The sequence below is a fragment of the Megalobrama amblycephala genome, linkage group LG24 (genome assembly GCF_018812025.1).
Source record: "Megalobrama amblycephala isolate DHTTF-2021 linkage group LG24, ASM1881202v1, whole genome shotgun sequence".
NCBI lineage: Eukaryota > Metazoa > Chordata > Actinopteri > Cypriniformes > Xenocyprididae > Megalobrama > Megalobrama amblycephala.
Genome location: NC_063067.1, coordinates 3,081,043 through 3,098,476, shown reverse-complemented (window position 1 = coordinate 3,098,476; position 17,434 = coordinate 3,081,043). Strand labels below are relative to the sequence as shown.

The 17,434-nt window shown below is 35.3% G+C and overlaps 3 protein-coding genes across 4 annotated transcripts in view; 1 reads left to right on the top strand and 2 right to left on the bottom strand.

Annotated features, from left to right (window-relative positions):
* The window catches only part of zmp:0000001174 (retinoic acid-induced protein 2), a 61,027-nt gene extending 55,982 nt beyond the window's left edge, over nt 1–5,045 (bottom strand). The window contains exon 1 of the mRNA XM_048178609.1: nt 2,268–5,045. The gene's annotated coding sequence lies outside the window, so the exon portion shown is untranslated. The remainder of the gene's footprint in view (nt 1–2,267) is intronic.
* The window catches only part of LOC125260280 (E3 ubiquitin/ISG15 ligase TRIM25-like), a 673,153-nt gene that overhangs the window by 303,855 nt on the left and 351,864 nt on the right, over nt 1–17,434 (top strand). The window lies entirely within an intron of this gene.
* On the bottom strand, nt 6,197–16,885 carry ppm1ka (protein phosphatase, Mg2+/Mn2+ dependent 1Ka). Its single transcript, XM_048178632.1, has 7 exons — nt 16,731–16,885; nt 12,514–12,991; nt 10,978–11,078; nt 10,676–10,841; nt 7,109–7,253; nt 6,755–6,889; nt 6,197–6,629 (listed from the first exon to the last, which is right to left on the bottom strand). The coding sequence occupies exons 2-7, from the start codon at nt 12,951–12,953 to the stop codon at nt 6,498–6,500; spliced, it is 1,119 nt and encodes a 372-aa protein (XP_048034589.1). The 5' UTR covers nt 12,954–12,991; nt 16,731–16,885; the 3' UTR covers nt 6,197–6,497.

Genomic DNA, 17,434 nt, shown 5'->3' with positions numbered 1-17,434 from the left:
CCAAATTCTACATGACTGATGACAATGTGGCCAAGTGCGCCTGACAGAAAATTGCAGATAGTCAGTGAACCGCCAGATGGCGCCAGACTGTCACCGTGGATCTGTTACTGTTAATGTCCAGGGTCTGCAGTCACGTGTGTCTGTCCTTCAGTGTTCTGCTGTCTGTCTTCTGTTTTCTCCTCTGAGGGTATGATTATTCTTTAAAGAACATATTAATTTAACACACTCACAGTCAAAACATGAGTTTTGCATAATTTGTTTTTGAATAAAGATCTGCACTCAAATAATACATCTTCATATAGAAATGGCTAATGGCAAATGGATGGTCAGTCTCTGGATGTTCATCTCTCTGTAGAGGAGACCCGACCAGAACCAACCCAGAGTTCAGTGCGGCCATGTTCATTCACAGGAGGATGAGTGTGAGCGATGATGATAATGAGTAGGAGAACAATGAATCTGGGTTTCCCAGACTAAAATAATTTGTAAAATTAATCATTTAAATGTAAAATGAAAATGAATCTTATATAATAAAAACAAAGCCCTTATCAAAAGAATGTCAGATGCAGTTATTTTTTCTTCAGCACAAGTATTCATAATATGAACGGTCCCTTTTTAAACAGTTTTGATTCTCATCAGATTGTAGTCAGGCTATGATTTTCACTAGTGCTTTCAGTTATGTGTGCAATATTAATAAACCAGTCAATGTATAAAATATATTCCCACAGCTTTGACTGGTGTTTTCTCATCTGACTGGTTAAATAAAGTTTTGGTTGTGCTTCAGCTCTGCTTGACTATGTGGATGAATATGGTTATCCTACTGCTGATAAAACATTCTAGTCTTAAAGGGAACCCCGGGCCCGGGTATTAAGACTTGTATGGCTTAATATAACGTAAATGATGTCTCTTACTGAAAGATGTAGTAGAAAACCCATTAAAGGTTTATGTTATTTTAAAAATTAGATTGAAAGGATCTCAAGCTGACTAGCTGAAGATGTTATTGTAAATTGTCCCATTAATAGACAATATATAAATATATGAAAATAAATTCCAGCACAGCTACAACAACCATAATGAAATGAGCCTCCACAATAGATAATGCTTTATAATAAGCTCTGTTACAGAGCTAGCCTACATATGGCAATTTATCTTTTCAGTAAACCACCTTACTCATCTGTGGCCTGTTGCACAAAGCCAGGTTCATTTTCTACCCAGGTAATTTCAAGATTAGTTTGAGTAAACTCTGGTTTTTCAAGCTTATGAAGGTGGAAAGGTTTTTAGCGGGTTTCATTGCTATGGTAACTTGCGCTATACGGAGCAGGTTTTATTCTGGGTTAGAGATCACAAACCCAAACTGGACCAATTAGCTGTGAGTAAAGTGACATGTATCTGAAGCAATAAAGCCACTCCCCCTGTATCTCTCACTCCATTTAAAAATCTCTCAGTTCTCATCATCTCTGAAAAGCCAAGCTGATGTTGATTCTTGTTTTATTACAAGCTCTGTCTCGTTCTCTTTTTGCCTGCAGACTCTCATCTGTTCAATGTTTGTTTAAAACAGGTGGTTTAACATTATTTTGTTATGCGTCAACTGTGATAAACAGACATCTACTCTAGCATTGTAACAGTAGCCAGATCGTGAGAGTTGTGCAGGTAAACCACTGCACACTGACGATTGCTAGAGGATGAAGTGTTTAGCATCATTGATAGTTCACTCGCCTGCCTGCCAGCAGCGAACAGATCAGGGTTCGAGACCGACTCAGACCAGAGTGGTTAGGATTGGAGGGTGAGTTTTGGAGGCGGAGCAATGAAGAGAGGGGTGTGTTTGTTTGAGTTGACTTCAAATATCAACAATGTCCAACAGCATTTTTGAAAAAAGGCTTACCCCACCTTTTAAACGTGTTTTTAAACTCTGTTATGCAGGGATTTATAGGGTTTTCTGTGATGTTGCAGTTTGCTGTTAAGTTTACCATTGAATAGCAGAGCCTGTGATTAGGTTCGAGGATATGAAGACATTATAAAAGGCTTGTTCTTTACACACACCAGATTCAAGTAGGGCCTGCTCCACAAAACCGATTTGACTATCACAAAATAGAAACCAAATCCTTCAACGTCTTTACACACACTCACACAAATACAATACAGGTGTCATTAGAATTAACCTAATTGTAATTTTGGCACGTGACAGAGCCTGACATGAAAACACTGGCGCGGCGACCAGACAGTTAAACCATAAAATGGCGCGGCGGCCAGAGCCATAAACATTAGCTTACTATTTGAAGATTTGTGATGAGAAGCAAGTTCAGTCGACTCTCCCTCTTTCTGGACCGTAGTTGCAATATGTCAAACCTTTATTAGTCTAACACAAGTTAAAAATAAGTTCAACTACTAATTCTGATCGCTATCTCAATTAGTTGGGCTCAGGTGTCGCGTGACGTCTATGCCCCGCCCATTAACCGTTAACAGATGCCTCGTCATGTCTATGACATCATATTTCGATGTCCATCTAAAACTATTTTAAACAACATTTTGCTTATTTTTGTATTATTATGACGGTTTATGAGCTCATATTAACTGAATTTCTGTTATTACAAACTATAAATGGTGAAATGTAATGTAAAACGAAATGTAAACGTTTGCCCCTCATTTCAAGTTTTTGTATATAATATTTTATACTGCGGTTAATCTTTGCTAGAGTGTGGTTATAATTCATTCAGGTGATTTTTCAGAATATAATTAATGTTCTGCCTTTAATTTACTGTAATCAGATAAGCTGAAATGTAAAGATGAACCAGTGTCTGATGAATCTGAACTCCACCAGCAGAGGGCAGAAGTGAACACATTCACTTCACTTTTTTAACCAAAGCAGCCAAAATAACTAACACAGGCCAGAAAAATCTCATTTCTTGAGTTTATGGCCATTAAATTCAGATCTAAGCAGTACTGAAAACACAATTGCAGACTCTCACAACACAATGTGAAGACAGACTGCAGATAACACACGCACGTATTTCTCAGTAAACTATGCAGGTTGCCTCGTGCTCTCATGTATTCTTAGCCCACACACACATTCGACATGTGGGATGTGTTTACCATCTATAGGTCAAGTCATAAATTAACCTAGTTCAGCAGTTCAACTTACTCTCCAGAGTTAAAGAGCAACCACGATTGCCTTATGCAACACACACTCTCTAGTCATTTTCACCAGGTTCCTCTGTATCTGCTAGTCTGGTTATGGTTTTGTTTTTTACTTTTATAGGAACTCAGAACTTTTTAAATACACAATCTTATTCCTCAGTGCATGATATTTTAAAGAAAATGACTTTGTAATCAAAATTCAAAAATCAATGTACATTTATGCATTTGGCAGACTCTGTGCAACATCTGGGACATTCGTTCTAAGATATAGGAGAAAAAATGTTTGTTTTTTAGTGCTTTTGATGAGAACATATGCAACATTATAATTAAAACCAGTAAGTCCAGCACTGATTCTAAACACTAAATCCCATCAAGCATGCAAACTTAAGTTTCAAACTTTTTCAAGAGGAGGAAGTGGCGCCGCCATGATTCATAACAGTATTTATTACACACGAGGTTCTCTGCGCTCGTATATCATATAACTGACATTATGTAATATCACTCAACTGAGCAGTATATTAATACTTCACTGAAAGAGAATTTCTCTAAACCAGATTCATAAACAAATGAAATGTATATACAGGTTATAAATTTCCCACTTGACCTCATTCATAATAATTCACATCTTGTGTCCAAGAAACACAGATAAATGCAATAACTGACATTTTTAACCACCAACTCAGGCAAAAACACATTAACAACTTTATGATACTAGCAGATTTAACAAAAAAATGAACATTTCTTAGCAAAACATGTGTATAAATGTAGAGAACCACAGAATGAAGTTTAACAAGACTGTATGGCGGTTCCTAAACATATTTCTAAAATATATACAGAGATCTGATGATCATAACAGGGTAAAAAGTCTGACTATATACTTTTGAGTTGTTTTCACATACAGTTATTAAAGGAACCTGGAGTTGTACGTGTCAAAAACACTCCTAAAACAATCACACTAAGTCACATAAAACCAGCCAGTTGTACACCATGCAGCATAAAAACAATAATTATTATTTAATACATTTTATTATATATTAATTATAAATTTTACAATAAGGTTTTATTCGTTAAACACAGTAGTGTTCATGTTATATGTTAATATATAGTGTTCATGTTAGTTAATGCATTAACTAATGTAAACAAATAGGACCTTATTGTCTTAATACTATTTTATATTAATTAATTCTTTTTTTTATTGAAGGGTTGCCGTGACATGATAATTTCAGGCATTATAAAAACAAATGACTGAAATCTAAACTCAGTAAACAGGTATCTTCACCTGCGCAGGTACGGGTTGGTATATTCCACTGATGAGGTACTTCATATTTAATACTAAATATTATATACAGTTTTTACCAATAAATAAAAAGTACAAAAACCCATTTGTTCGAGTGCTCCAGAAATATTCAAATCAAAGATTTTATTAATGAATCTGATATAATCAGTGATCTGTTTGATAGGGCTCCACTTTTGTTCACGAAACACAAGAAGAATGAATTTCTTACGTAATTATCACATTGAATTAAGGATAACAATTTAGGAATAATTCCTAAAATAACTCTGAAATATTTACACTGATGAATTCCTCTGATGTTTCATCAATGAGTGACTGAATACGATTTAACACTCTAAGTGTTCCCTAATAAAGAGTAAACCAAATAATCCACCACAATTACTGTCTTTTTATGGAAGCTTGTTTCCGACTTTTTATCTCACAATTCTGACTTTTTCTTGCAATTAAGAATTGATGTCTCTCAATTTAGACCTTTTCTTGCAATTAGGAGCTTTCTCGCAATTCAGACTTTTTTCTCGCAATTACGAATTTATATCACAATTCACTTTTTTCTCACAATTCTGAGTTTTCTCGCAATTACAAGTTTATATCTCACAATTCAGACTTTTTTCTCACAATTACGAGTTTTCTCGCAATTACGAATTTATATCACAATTCAGACTTTTTTCTCACAATTACGAGTTTTCTCGCAATTACGAGTTTATATCTCAATTCAGACTTTTTTCTCGCAGTTACGAGTTTATATCTCACAGTTCAGACTTTTTGTCGCAATTACAAATTTATATCACAATTCAGACTTTTTTCTCGCAATTACGAATTTATATCTCATAGTTCAGACTTTTTTCTAGCAATTACGAATTTATATCACAATTCAGACTTTTTTTCTCACAATTACGAGTTTATATCTCACAATTCGGACGTTTTTTCGCAATTACGAGTTTATATCTCACAATTCAGACTTTTTTCCTCGCAATTACGAATTTATATCACAATTCAGACTTTTTTCTCACAATTACGAGTTTTCTCGCAATTACGAATTTATATCACAATTCAGACTTTTTTCTCACAATTACGAGTTTTCTCGCAATTACGAGTTTATATCTCAATTCAGACTTTTTTCTCGCAATTACGAGTTTATATCTCACAGTTCAGACTTTTTGTCGCAATTACAAATTTATATCACAATTCAGACTTTTTTCTCGCAATTACGAATTTATATCTCATAGTTCAGACTTTTTTCTAGCAATTACGAATTTATATCACAATTCAGACTTTTTTTCTCACAATTACGAGTTTATATCTCACAATTCGGACGTTTTTTCGCAATTACGAGCTTATATCTCACAGTTCAGACTTTTTTCCTCGCAATTACGAATTTATATCACAATTCAGACTTTTTTTCTCACAATTACGAGTTTATATCTCGCAATTCTGACATTTTTCTTGCAATTCTGACTTATATCTTTTAGAATTATACATAAAATACATAAACTCGTAATTGTGATTAAAAAAGTCTGAATTGTGAGATACAAACTAACAATTGCACTCTAAAATCTGAAATTTGAGATTTTCCCCCGGTTTCACAGACAAGGCTTAAGCTAGTCCCAGACTAAAATGCATGTTTGAGCTGTTTTAACTGAAAGTAACTTGTACTGACAGATCTTAAAATATGTCAGTGTCATTGTTTTGTCTCAAGATGCACACCAATAATGTGTTTTTATAGTGTATGTTTATAAAAGCTACTTAAACGCCCTAATTAATCTAAGGCTTAATCCTGGCTAAGCCCTGTCTGTGAAACCAGGCCATAAACTCAAAAATGGTCGGAATTGTGAGATAAAACATTGCAATTATCTTTTGTATTTTTTTATTTCATGGCAGAAACAAGCTTCCATATTTTTTGAATATAAAGTTGCTGCCATCAGAGCAGCTCCCCGTTTCATTCACTTTAATTCACTTCCGACTGAAGTTCATACGTTTGGACTTTTGTTTACTCTCAGGAAACAGGCTGCTGGTGATGTAGTTGTTGATTAGGATCATTTCTCCTCATGTTGGGATGATCTTTTGACCGCCGTTAAGACCAGCGGCCGATGGAGGCAAAGTTTCGGCTCATGTCGTATGTGTATTCGGCGTTCTGATGCTTTCCCCAGGCTCCGAACGGGACGACAATGAGCGTGCTGTTGTCCTCCGAGCCGTACTGCAGTGCCTGGACAACACAAACACACACTTTAATAGAGGAATCATTGTGCAACAAAGTTTAAATGATGGAGGAATAATCGTGTGTCCCGATTTTACTTTCTCAGACTATAAGATTTCATCCTCATTCTGCACCTGCTCAGCAATGACATTTGCCGCCTCTGTGGGGTCGTGGCACTGGTTGATGATGTCACAGATCTCCTGGTTGGTCATGATGAAGTTGATGCCGTCGGTGGTGAGAACCAGGAAAGAGTCGTGCGCATGCTGTAACTACAGATATTAGAGAATGAGTATTGGATGCAAGTTTTGCGCATTGAAATACCTCCACTAAAATTTTGTTTCATTTGATGATTTGTTTTGCCATTTTTCTTAAAACAAAAAAAGTTGTTAAATACAGTTTGAAATGCACAATTATAATGCACATTTTAAAAGCCAGACTTTTATTTTAAATGGATCAAATTGACTATAAAATATTGTGAAAGTGCCTACTAGTGTTCGAGTGGTCTCTGGTTCTGCAATCACTCCGTTCTTCTTCAAGTCAAAGTCTCCGATGCTACGGGTCATCGCCAACCGTCCGTTAACGTTAGCCTGACCGACGCTATTCCAGGCCACGAACCCTCCACTCTGACGGATTCTACACACAAACACACACAGATATTATTCACATATTGTGGTGGTACCATGAAACAGTGATGAAAATATCAATGTACAGCACCTTTCAAACATTTGTGGTTGGTACGTTTTTTAATGATTCTAAAAAAAGTCTCTTCTGCTCACCAAGGCTGCATTTATTTGATCAAAAATACAGCAAAATCAGTGATATTGTAAAATATTATTTCAGATTTTTTCCTGCAATTATGAGTTTTTATCTCACAATTCGAAAGTTTTCTCGTAATTATGAGTTTATATCTCACAATTCGAACGTTTTCTCGCAATTACGAGTTTATATCTCACATTTCGGAAGTTTTCTCGTAATTACGAGTTTATATCTCACAATTCGAACGTTTTCTCGCAATTACGAGTTTATATCTCACAATTCGAACGTTTTCTTGCAATTACGAGTTTATATCTCACAGTTCGGAAGTTTTCTCGTAATTACGAGTTTATATCTCACAATTCGAACGTTTTCTCGCAATTACGAGTTTATATCTCACATTTCGGAAGTTTTCTCGTAATTACGAGTTTATATCTCACAATTCGAACGTTTTCTCGCAATTACGAGTTTATATCTCACAATTCGAACGTTTTCTTGCAATTACGAGTTTATATCTCACAGTTCGGAAGTTTTCTCGTAATTACGAGTTTATATCTCACAATTCGAACGTTTCTCGCAATTACGAGTTTATATCTCACAATTCGAACGTTTTCTTGCAATTACGAGTTTATATCTCTCAATTCGGAAGTTTTCTCGTAATTACGAGTTCATATCTCACGATTCGGAAGTTTTCTCGTAATTACGAGTTTATATCTCACGGTTCGGAAGTTTTCTCGTAATTACGAGTTCATATCTCACGATTCGGAAGTTTTCTCGTAATTACGAGTTCATATCTCACGATTCAAACGTTTTCTCGCAATTACGAGTTTATATCTCACAATTCTAACGTTTTCTCGCAATTACGAGTTTATATCTCACAATTCTAACGTTTTCTCGCAATTACGAGTTTATATATCTCACAATTCGGAAGTTTTCTCGTAATTACGAGTTTATATCTCACAATTCGGACGTTTTCTCGCAATTACGAGTTTATATATCTCACAATTCGGAAGTTTTCTCGTAATTACGAGTTTATATCTCACAATTCGGACGTTTTATTGCAATTACGAGTTTATATCTCACAATTCGAATGTTTTCTCGCAATTACGAGTTTATATCTTACAATTCGGAAGTTTTCTCGTAATTACGAGTTTATATCTCACAATTCGAACGTTTTCTCGCAATTACGAGTTTATATCTCACAATTCAGAAGTTTTCTCGTAATTACGAGTTTATATCTTACAATTCGGACGTTTTATTGCAATTACGAGTTTATATCTCACAATTCGAACGTTTTCTCGCAATTACGAGTTTATATCTCACAATTCGGAAGTTTTCTCGTAATTACAAGTTTATATCTCACAATTTGGACGTTTTATTGCAATTACGAGTTTATATCTCATAATTCAGATGTTTTCTCAAAATTATGAGTTTAAATCTCATAACTCTGACATTTTCCTGCAATTACGAGTTTATATCTCACAATTCAGACGTTTTCTCACAATTACGAGTTTATATCTCACAATTCAGACGTTTTCTCACAATTACGAGTTTATATCTCACAATTCAGACGTTTTCTCGCAATTACGAGTTTATATCTCACAATTCAGACGTTTTCTTGCAATTACGAGTTTATATCTCACAATTCCGACATTTTCTCGTGATTACAAGTTTATATCTCACAATTCAGAGTTTTCTCACAATTACGAATTTATATATCACAATTCTGACATTTTTCTCACAATTACGAGTTTATATCTCACAATTCAGAAATTTTTCTCACAATTACGAGTTTATATCTCACAATTCAGACATTTTTCTCACAATTACGAGTTTATATCTCACAATTCAGACGTTTTCTCGCAATTACGAGTTTATATCTCACAATTCTGACATTTTCTCGTGATTACAAGTTTATATCTCACAATTCGGAAGTTTTCTCGTAATTACGAGTTTATATCTCACAATTCGAACGTTTTCTCACAATTACGAGTTTATATCTCACAATTCAGAAGTTTTCTCGTAATTACGAGTTTATATCTCACAATTCGGACGTTTTATTGCAATTACGAGTTTATATCTCACAATTCGAACGTTTTCTCGCAATTACGAGTTTATATCTCACAATTCGGAAGTTTTCTCGTAATTACAAGTTTATATCTCACAATTTGGACGTTTTATTGCAATTACGAGTTTATATCTCATAACTCTGACATTTTCCTGCAATTACGAGTTTATATCTCACAATTCAGACGTTTTCTCACAATTACGAGTTTATATCTCACAATTCCGACATTTTCTCGTGATTACAAGTTTATATCTCACAATTCAGAGTTTTCTCACAATTACGAATTTATATATCACAATTCTGACATTTTTCTCACAATTACGAGTTTATATCTCACAATTCAGAAATTTTTCTCACAATTACGAGTTTATATCTCACAATTCAGACGTTTTCTCACAATTACGAGTTTATATCTCACAATTCAGACGTTTTCTCGCAATTACGAGTTTATATCTCACAATTCCGACATTTTCTCGTGATTACAAGTTTATATCTCACAATTCAGAGTTTTCTCACAATTACGAATTTATATATCACAATTCTGACATTTTTCTCACAATTACGAGTTTATATCTCACAATTCAGAAATTTTTCTCACAATTACGAGTTTATATCTCACAATTCAGACGTTTTCTCGCAATTACGAGTTTATATCTCACAATTCTGACATTTTCTCGTGATTACAAGTTTATATCTCACAATTCAGAGTTTTCTCACAATTACGAATTTATATATCACAATTCAGACATTTTTCTCACAATTACGAGTTTAACCGACCGTTAACATTAGCCTGACCAGTATTCCAGGCCACGAACCCGCCACTCTGACGGATTCTACACACAAACACACATATTATTTACATATTATATATATATATATATATATATATATATATATATATATATGTGTGTGTGTATATAATAGTTTAATATTTACAACATTTAAACATGTTTTGACTGTAAAGTGTATTTTTCTTTACAATAATTGACATTTGCTTTAATAGTTTAATAGAAACTGTTCTGCAAAAAATCCACATAACCAAATGAATGCTTGTGTAACATTGCATGCATGATTCTTATGGATGTGAGTCGTACATTCAGTTGCAGGGTCTTCTCTTTTATTAATAGCACACAGGCCTGTTAAATACGCAGAGAGATCTGGTATCACTACACATACCAGAACATGTTATTCCTGGAGCGCTAGTGTGTTTGACTGTAGAAGTGTGTGTGTGTACCTATGTTTCTCATCTTTCCTCTCGGGCGTGTGGTCGTCAGTGAGTTTGCGTGCTTTGCCCTTCCTGCACAGCAGAGCTCGACTGTCGCCAACGCTGCCGACGACCAGCTCGATCCCGTCTCTTAACAGCGCCACCGTCGCCGTCGTGCCAACCATCATGAGGGAGGCTGAAGAGTGAAGCACAAGCACACTTTAATGAATGTTTACAGGATATTATGCTATTAAAGTGGCTGATTAATCTGTTTGAACTTATAAAATATGCGTACCTTGAAATGCATAAAAGTAAATGATCATTTTTCTCACCATTGCCGTATATCTGCAGCTCTGCAGCCAAAGCCGCGTCCACCTGGAGGAACGCTTTAGACAAAACTGCCTGTAAATCTGTTTCCACCTCCAAACAATCCCTACAAAAAACACAGAAACTTCATCTTCACTATTTCATTCACAATGGGGTTATTTTATATTCCGGGTCAATTAGAAAAATACAGGTTATGTTTTTCTTGATATTTTGTGACCGTTTCTCATTGTTTTTTGTTTTTTTTGTTTTTTCATAATTTGGGAGAAGTTTTAATGTTAAAAGTTTACTGTTTTTACCTTAATTTAATACAAAAAGTAATGGCTAATTTTGAGGGAAAAAAGTCAGAATTGCGAGATATAAAGTCAGAATTGCAAGATATAAAGTCAGAATTGCGAGATATAAAGTCAGAATTGCGAATAAAGTAGAATAAAGTCAGAATTGCAAGATATAAAGTCAGAATTGCGAATTATAAAGTCAGAATTGCGAATATAAAGTCAGAATTGCGAAAAAGTCAGAATTGCGAGTTATAAAGTCAGAATTGCGACTTATAAAGTCAGAATTGCGAGATATAAAGTCAGAATTGCGACTTATAAAGTCAGAATTGCGAGATATAAAGTCAGAATTGCAAGATATAAAGTCAGAATTGCGAGATATAAAGTCATTATTGCGAGATATAAAGTCAGAATTGCAGATATAAAGTCAGAATTGCGAATTATAAAGTCAGAATTGCGAATTATAAAGTCAGAATTGCGACTTATAAAGTCAGAATTGCGAGATATAAAGTCAGAATTGCGACTTATAAAGTCAGAATTGCAGATATAAAGTCAGAATTGCGAATTATAAAGTCAGAATTGCGAATTATAAAGTCAGAATTGCGAGATATAAAGTCAGAATTGCGAATTATAAAGTCAGAATTGCGAGATATAAAGTCAGAATTGCGAATTATAAAGTCAGAATTGCGAGATATAAAGTCAGAATTGCGAATTATAAAGTCAGAATTGCAGATATAAAGTCAGAATTGCGAATTATAAAGTCAGAATTGCAAATTATAAAGTCAGAATTGCAGATATAAAGTCAGAATTGCGTAATAAAAACTCGCAACTGCAAGAAAAGTCAGAATTGCAGAATTTACTTTATAACTCACAATTCTGACTTTTTATCTTAAAATTCTGACTTTTTGTCCTCGCAATTGGGAGAATTGGGAGAGTTTTTTATTTTTTTACTCCATGGCAGAAACAAGCTTCCATAGTATCACTGTAAAAAAAAAATTTCAAAGTTAAATAAAACAAAAATTATTGCATTAAGTTTTACAATGAAATACAATTTCATTCTTTCTACCTCAAAATTTCCTATTTAATTCAATGTGCTACTTGCCATTTCTTTGTAATTATTTGTGAAATTTACTAGCAATTTCTAAGTGAAAACTGTTTCAAAGCCTACCTTTTCAGTGAGGGTCAGTTTCTCCTGGAACATAATGAACGTAACTAGAATTTTAAGGGTTAAATAAGTGTAACTGAACTGCAGGTCACCATATGGTGTACCTGATGTGCTGCTCCATGTGCTTGTGACAGAAATCGGCGGCCTGTGGTCCTCCGTGCCCGTCAAACAGAGCGAAGTACAGTACGTTATATGTGAGCTTGCTCACTTGGTAACGGTCCTCGTTGTCACGCCGACGGCCGATGTGGGAGGCGCAGCCCACCTTGGACAGACTGATGTGTGGGATGGGGGTTCCATAGCGGATGCTGGGCGGCAACAGGATGGGTTCCTCTATCCGGTTATCCCAAATCCCAAAGGAATCCCACGTGGCTGGACGTCCACTTCCGTCCACGTCCAAACGTGTGCTGTTCCATCGGACTCCAGGAATGGTCGTCTCCCGTGCGCACACGCACCTGGCTGGATGAGTGTTTGCATTCACACTCCGGCCCACCGCGGGCAGGCTGCATCGGAGCAGACGGGACAACGAGACGGCCGAGACGGACATTGAGGCTTCTGTTCCTCAGCACACTTCAGATGGGACTCCTGTGATCAAAATTAAAGGGTAACACTTTACAACAAGGTTTCATTTAGTGCTGTCAAATCGATTAATCGTGATTAATCGCACCTAACATAAAAGTTAGTAAATATATGATATGTGTGTGTATATATATATATACATCCGCACACATATATTTACAAACTTTTATGTTAGATGCGATTAATCGCGATTAATCAATTTGACAGCACTTAGTTTCACTTAGCATGAAAAATACTTCTAAAGCATTTATTAAACTTATTGTTATTATTAATTTCAGCATTTACTAATACATTATTAAAATCAAAAGTTTTATCTGTTAAAATTTGTGGTTGATTATGATTTCACTTTTTTAACTTTAGTTAGTGTGTAATGTTGCTGTTTGAACATAAACAACATCTGCAAAGTTATGACGCTCAAAGTTCAATGCAAAGAGAGATATTTTCTTTTACAGAAATTGCTTTTTAAGGACTACAACAAATGGCTGGAATTACAATGTAACGAGGTCAGTAGATGTGGGAAGAAGGAGGCGGGAACCGGCGAACGTTCAACAAAAGTTTAATTCAAAATAAGCAAAGAACAAAACGAAAGTAATGCCGACAGACCCTCGTGGACGTCTGCCGGCCACACAAACATAATAAAACATAACATAAAGTCCAGGCCTGGTCCTCTCTCGTCCTCCACGGTCGTCGCTCCTCCTTTTATGCTCCCGGAGCTCCTCCGTGAGAGACTCAAGGCCGGTGCGCCTCCCAGGTGTAGCTCGTTAACTCTCGCGCCACCGGCCTCGCGCCGTTCCCTCACGGCTCTCGCCCGCCCTGGTCGCCACATACAACAAGCTTCTTCCCGGGTTGGTGACATCACAAACCCCTAAAATTTACATAAACCCCACCCCCAAGAACACACAACAAAGGGGGCGGGGCCATGCTGGGCTGCTTTAGAGAAGAGGAAGAGTGGTTGTAGTAGAGTGTTGTTGTCATGCCGTCATTTTACGCCGGACTGCTTCACAAACGAGGGTCAATTCAACACTGGATTTGCACAAAAGATGAACATGATGGCACAAGCTAATCGATGAGTTGAATCAACTCCACAGCAACTACATCAATTTATCCACTAACCATTCAGAAACGTCCAGTTTCATTCTAAAAGTTGTAACTTCTTCCTGAGTCTCTCCATCAGTGTCGACTCCGGTTTGAACAATGTAAGGCTGAACACCGTTACTGACAATCCTCATTTTGGCTGCGTGAGATTCTCCAGCTTTGTTGTTGTTGAGCTGTTAAAGCTCCACCTTCTTCTGGAAAGGGAGCGGGGAGCAGCAGCTCATTTGCATTTAAAGGGACAAACACAAAAGCGGCGTGTTTTTGCTCACACCCAAATAGGGGCAAATTTGTCAAGCTATAATAAATGATCTGTGGGGGATTTTGAGCTGAAACTTCACAGACACATTCTGGAGACACCAGAGTTACATCTTGTAAAAAGGGGTATAATAGGTCCCTTTTAATGTTATTAATAAAACTTTACAATAGGGTCCCACTAGTGAATACATTTGTTATAATTAATCTTTAACTTCAGTTAATAAAAATATAACTGTTCGCTGTTAGTTTATGATATATTCATTAGTGATTATAGTTTATAAAACTTTAAATATGGATATTTTTCTTACAAAAATGCATCACTTTGCTTCAGAAGGTCTTTATTAACCCCCTATGGATTACTTTTATGATGGATGGATGCGCTTTTTTTGGGCTTCAAAATCTCGGCCCCCATTATAAAGCTTGGAAGAGCCAGTATATTTTTAATATAACTCCAACTGTGTTTGTCTGAAAGAAGATAGTCATATACACCTAGGATGGCTTGAGGGTGAGTAAATTATGGGATAATTTTCATTTTTAGGTGAACTATTCCTTTAAGTATTGAGACCTTATAGTAGTGTTACCAATTAAAGTTATAGTTAGTGGTGTTTGAAAACTCAAAACAAACCCCAAACCTTTTGCAACGTTTTCAGATGACGTAGACATTGCGAAGATTTCAATGATGGCAATATTGTGATATTATCCTTATACTGTAATCATACTGAGCACAAGCTGTAACTGCTGCATGAAGTTAACCACATAACATCACAGCTGTACATCACTGCCATATGACACAGTCACCTCTGGCTGATAACAGAATACTTCCTAAATCATAACACTGAAACAAGCATTTTCTGTAAAGCTGCTTTGAAGCAATATGTATTGTGAAAACCGCTACACAAATAGACTTGAATTGAATTGAACCTGGGACCTGTAAGATGTGAGGTCTACCACGTCCTCCAAAAAAGTCAATGCATCTATCAGGTAACCAAACATTAAGTTGTGCATTTGAAGGAGAAAGCCGCTTCTCAAAGTGCATGTTGACCAGGATGACCCTTAGTGACCTCTTCAGGTCAAGTTCACGTGATTCCGCTGTGTGTCACTGCTGACCTTTCTGAGACGTGTGTTTCATGTCAAAACAAACACATGCCAGCACAAGTGACATCACTGGGTCATGTGACGTTGACTCTGACATTGATGTTGCATCATCACATGAATATTTCATAATGCATACGCTTGATTTAAACCACTCTCAGCAGTTATGTAAAAAGCACATCTTATCTTTATATAATATTGTTTAAAATATTAATATGTTTTTGCTTTTGGTGATTTTAAATGTATTGTACTGTTGATTCATGATAAATTTGTGCTTTTAAACTTTTATAAACTTTTTTAAAGTTTAACTTTATATACAACAATACTTTGCAAACAACCCTAGTAAAAAAGTAATATATTTAAAATACATTTATGTCATACTAAATACACTTTAAATCTATTAACATATTTACTGACATATCGCTTTAGACATACTGATAAAAAAATTATGATTAAACTTTATTTGGAGTACTACTTGTGCACAATGCACATTTCTTAATATTAGGCCTAAAATGTGTTTTAATGTCAATATTGATGAGGATTGCATGATATTTGAATAATATCGGTCTTTCAATGCAAGATATTTAAAGTGTGCCTAAAGTATACTTGCAATAGTTCCACTTTATCACAATCAGATATACTTCAGTATATGTTTAGTTGGACCTCAGCACTACTTCTGCACAATTAAAGAACATTAAGTACAAAATTAGTTGTTCCAATTGAGCAGACTTTAAGCATAACAGTTTAGTGTACTAACAGTGCAATTGCAGGGTATTTTTATTAAGTACATAATATGTAAATATATATTTTTTAGTATACTTAGCATGAAATAAATGTATTTCAAATACATTTTACTATTTTTATTTTCACTAGGGAAGTTAATACATATTTAAATAGATCATTAAATCTTAACTTTTTAAAATGAACTTTATGCTTGTAAAACTATTTAAGAAATGACAGAGCACCTTTCATAAAAATAAGTTTATATACAGTATATATGTGTGTGCATATAAATAAACATTGTATTATAAATAGTAGTATTCATGAAAGCAAACCTTATTTTAAAAGCTTTATTATTATAATGTATTAAACTTTATTAATAGTCTTATTTGGAAGATGAACTGAAAATGTATTTTTTAATCGTTTTTTACTGAAACACACACAGATTTACTGTCTAATTATCAGTCCCAACGATGATATAACGCTGTTTCTTCAGTAAAAAATAATTTTTCATACCAGTTTTCGTCAAAAAGCACATCAGTTACAAACGCAAATCTCATGAAAACGATTCACAGAAACTTACCTGCGTCAAAAATGCAGGTTTATCATTTAGTTGACAAAGTTATTGTCCGTCCCAAAAAAGTGCGCTAGGCTCGGTCTCTTGTCCAGCTGGAGTGAGAGACAGAGGTGTGTCAACAAACACCAACACTAGTTCAGAGGAGAGATACACTAGTCGTGCTCTAGGGGGCGTTGGCGGCTCAAAGGGCGAATCATCCTTTAAACCGCATTTAAATCTACGGATATTTTTTTGTTAGTAGAAAGAGACATTTGTACTCTAAAATCTATAAACGATTAAATCGATTAATTTAAAATTATTCGAACGTGAGCTAATAATGAAAGTACGCGGCAATGTTTACAAACTGAGTTTGAAATAATTCTGATTATAAACACAAACGACTGTGATTGATCGATCCTGAGCAGCGCTGAGAAACGTAACATATATCAAGTGACACGTTCTGCTTCAGACGCGGTCTGGATAATAATTAATACCGGAATAATGATACAAAGACACTTTGATAGCCATTGAATGGGAATTATACAGTGGAGAATGAACAGTTAATAAATAATTATTTATTTTCATTCTACCTGACCAATCAGAGGCAACGTCCGAGCTGCTAAGCCCCGCCCTTCGAAACCAAATTCTATGCGCTTCTTCATCACATTCCAAAACACAGATTTTCCAATCACAGGCCGCCTCTAACCCTCCGCTCGTCCAATCAGATGAGG

Coding starts and splice junctions, on each gene's coding strand:
- ppm1ka (XM_048178632.1), bottom strand. CDS start 12,953: ATGTCCGTCTCGGCCGTCTCGTTGTCCCGTCTGCTCCGATGCAGCCTG. Junction 6,890..7,108: donor CAGAGACCACTCGAACACTA/GTAGGCACTTTC, acceptor TAATATCTGTAG/TTACAGCATGCGCACGACTC. Junction 6,630..6,754: donor CAAATGTCATTGCTGAGCAG/GTGCAGAATGAG, acceptor TGTGTTGTCCAG/GCACTGCAGTACGGCTCGGA.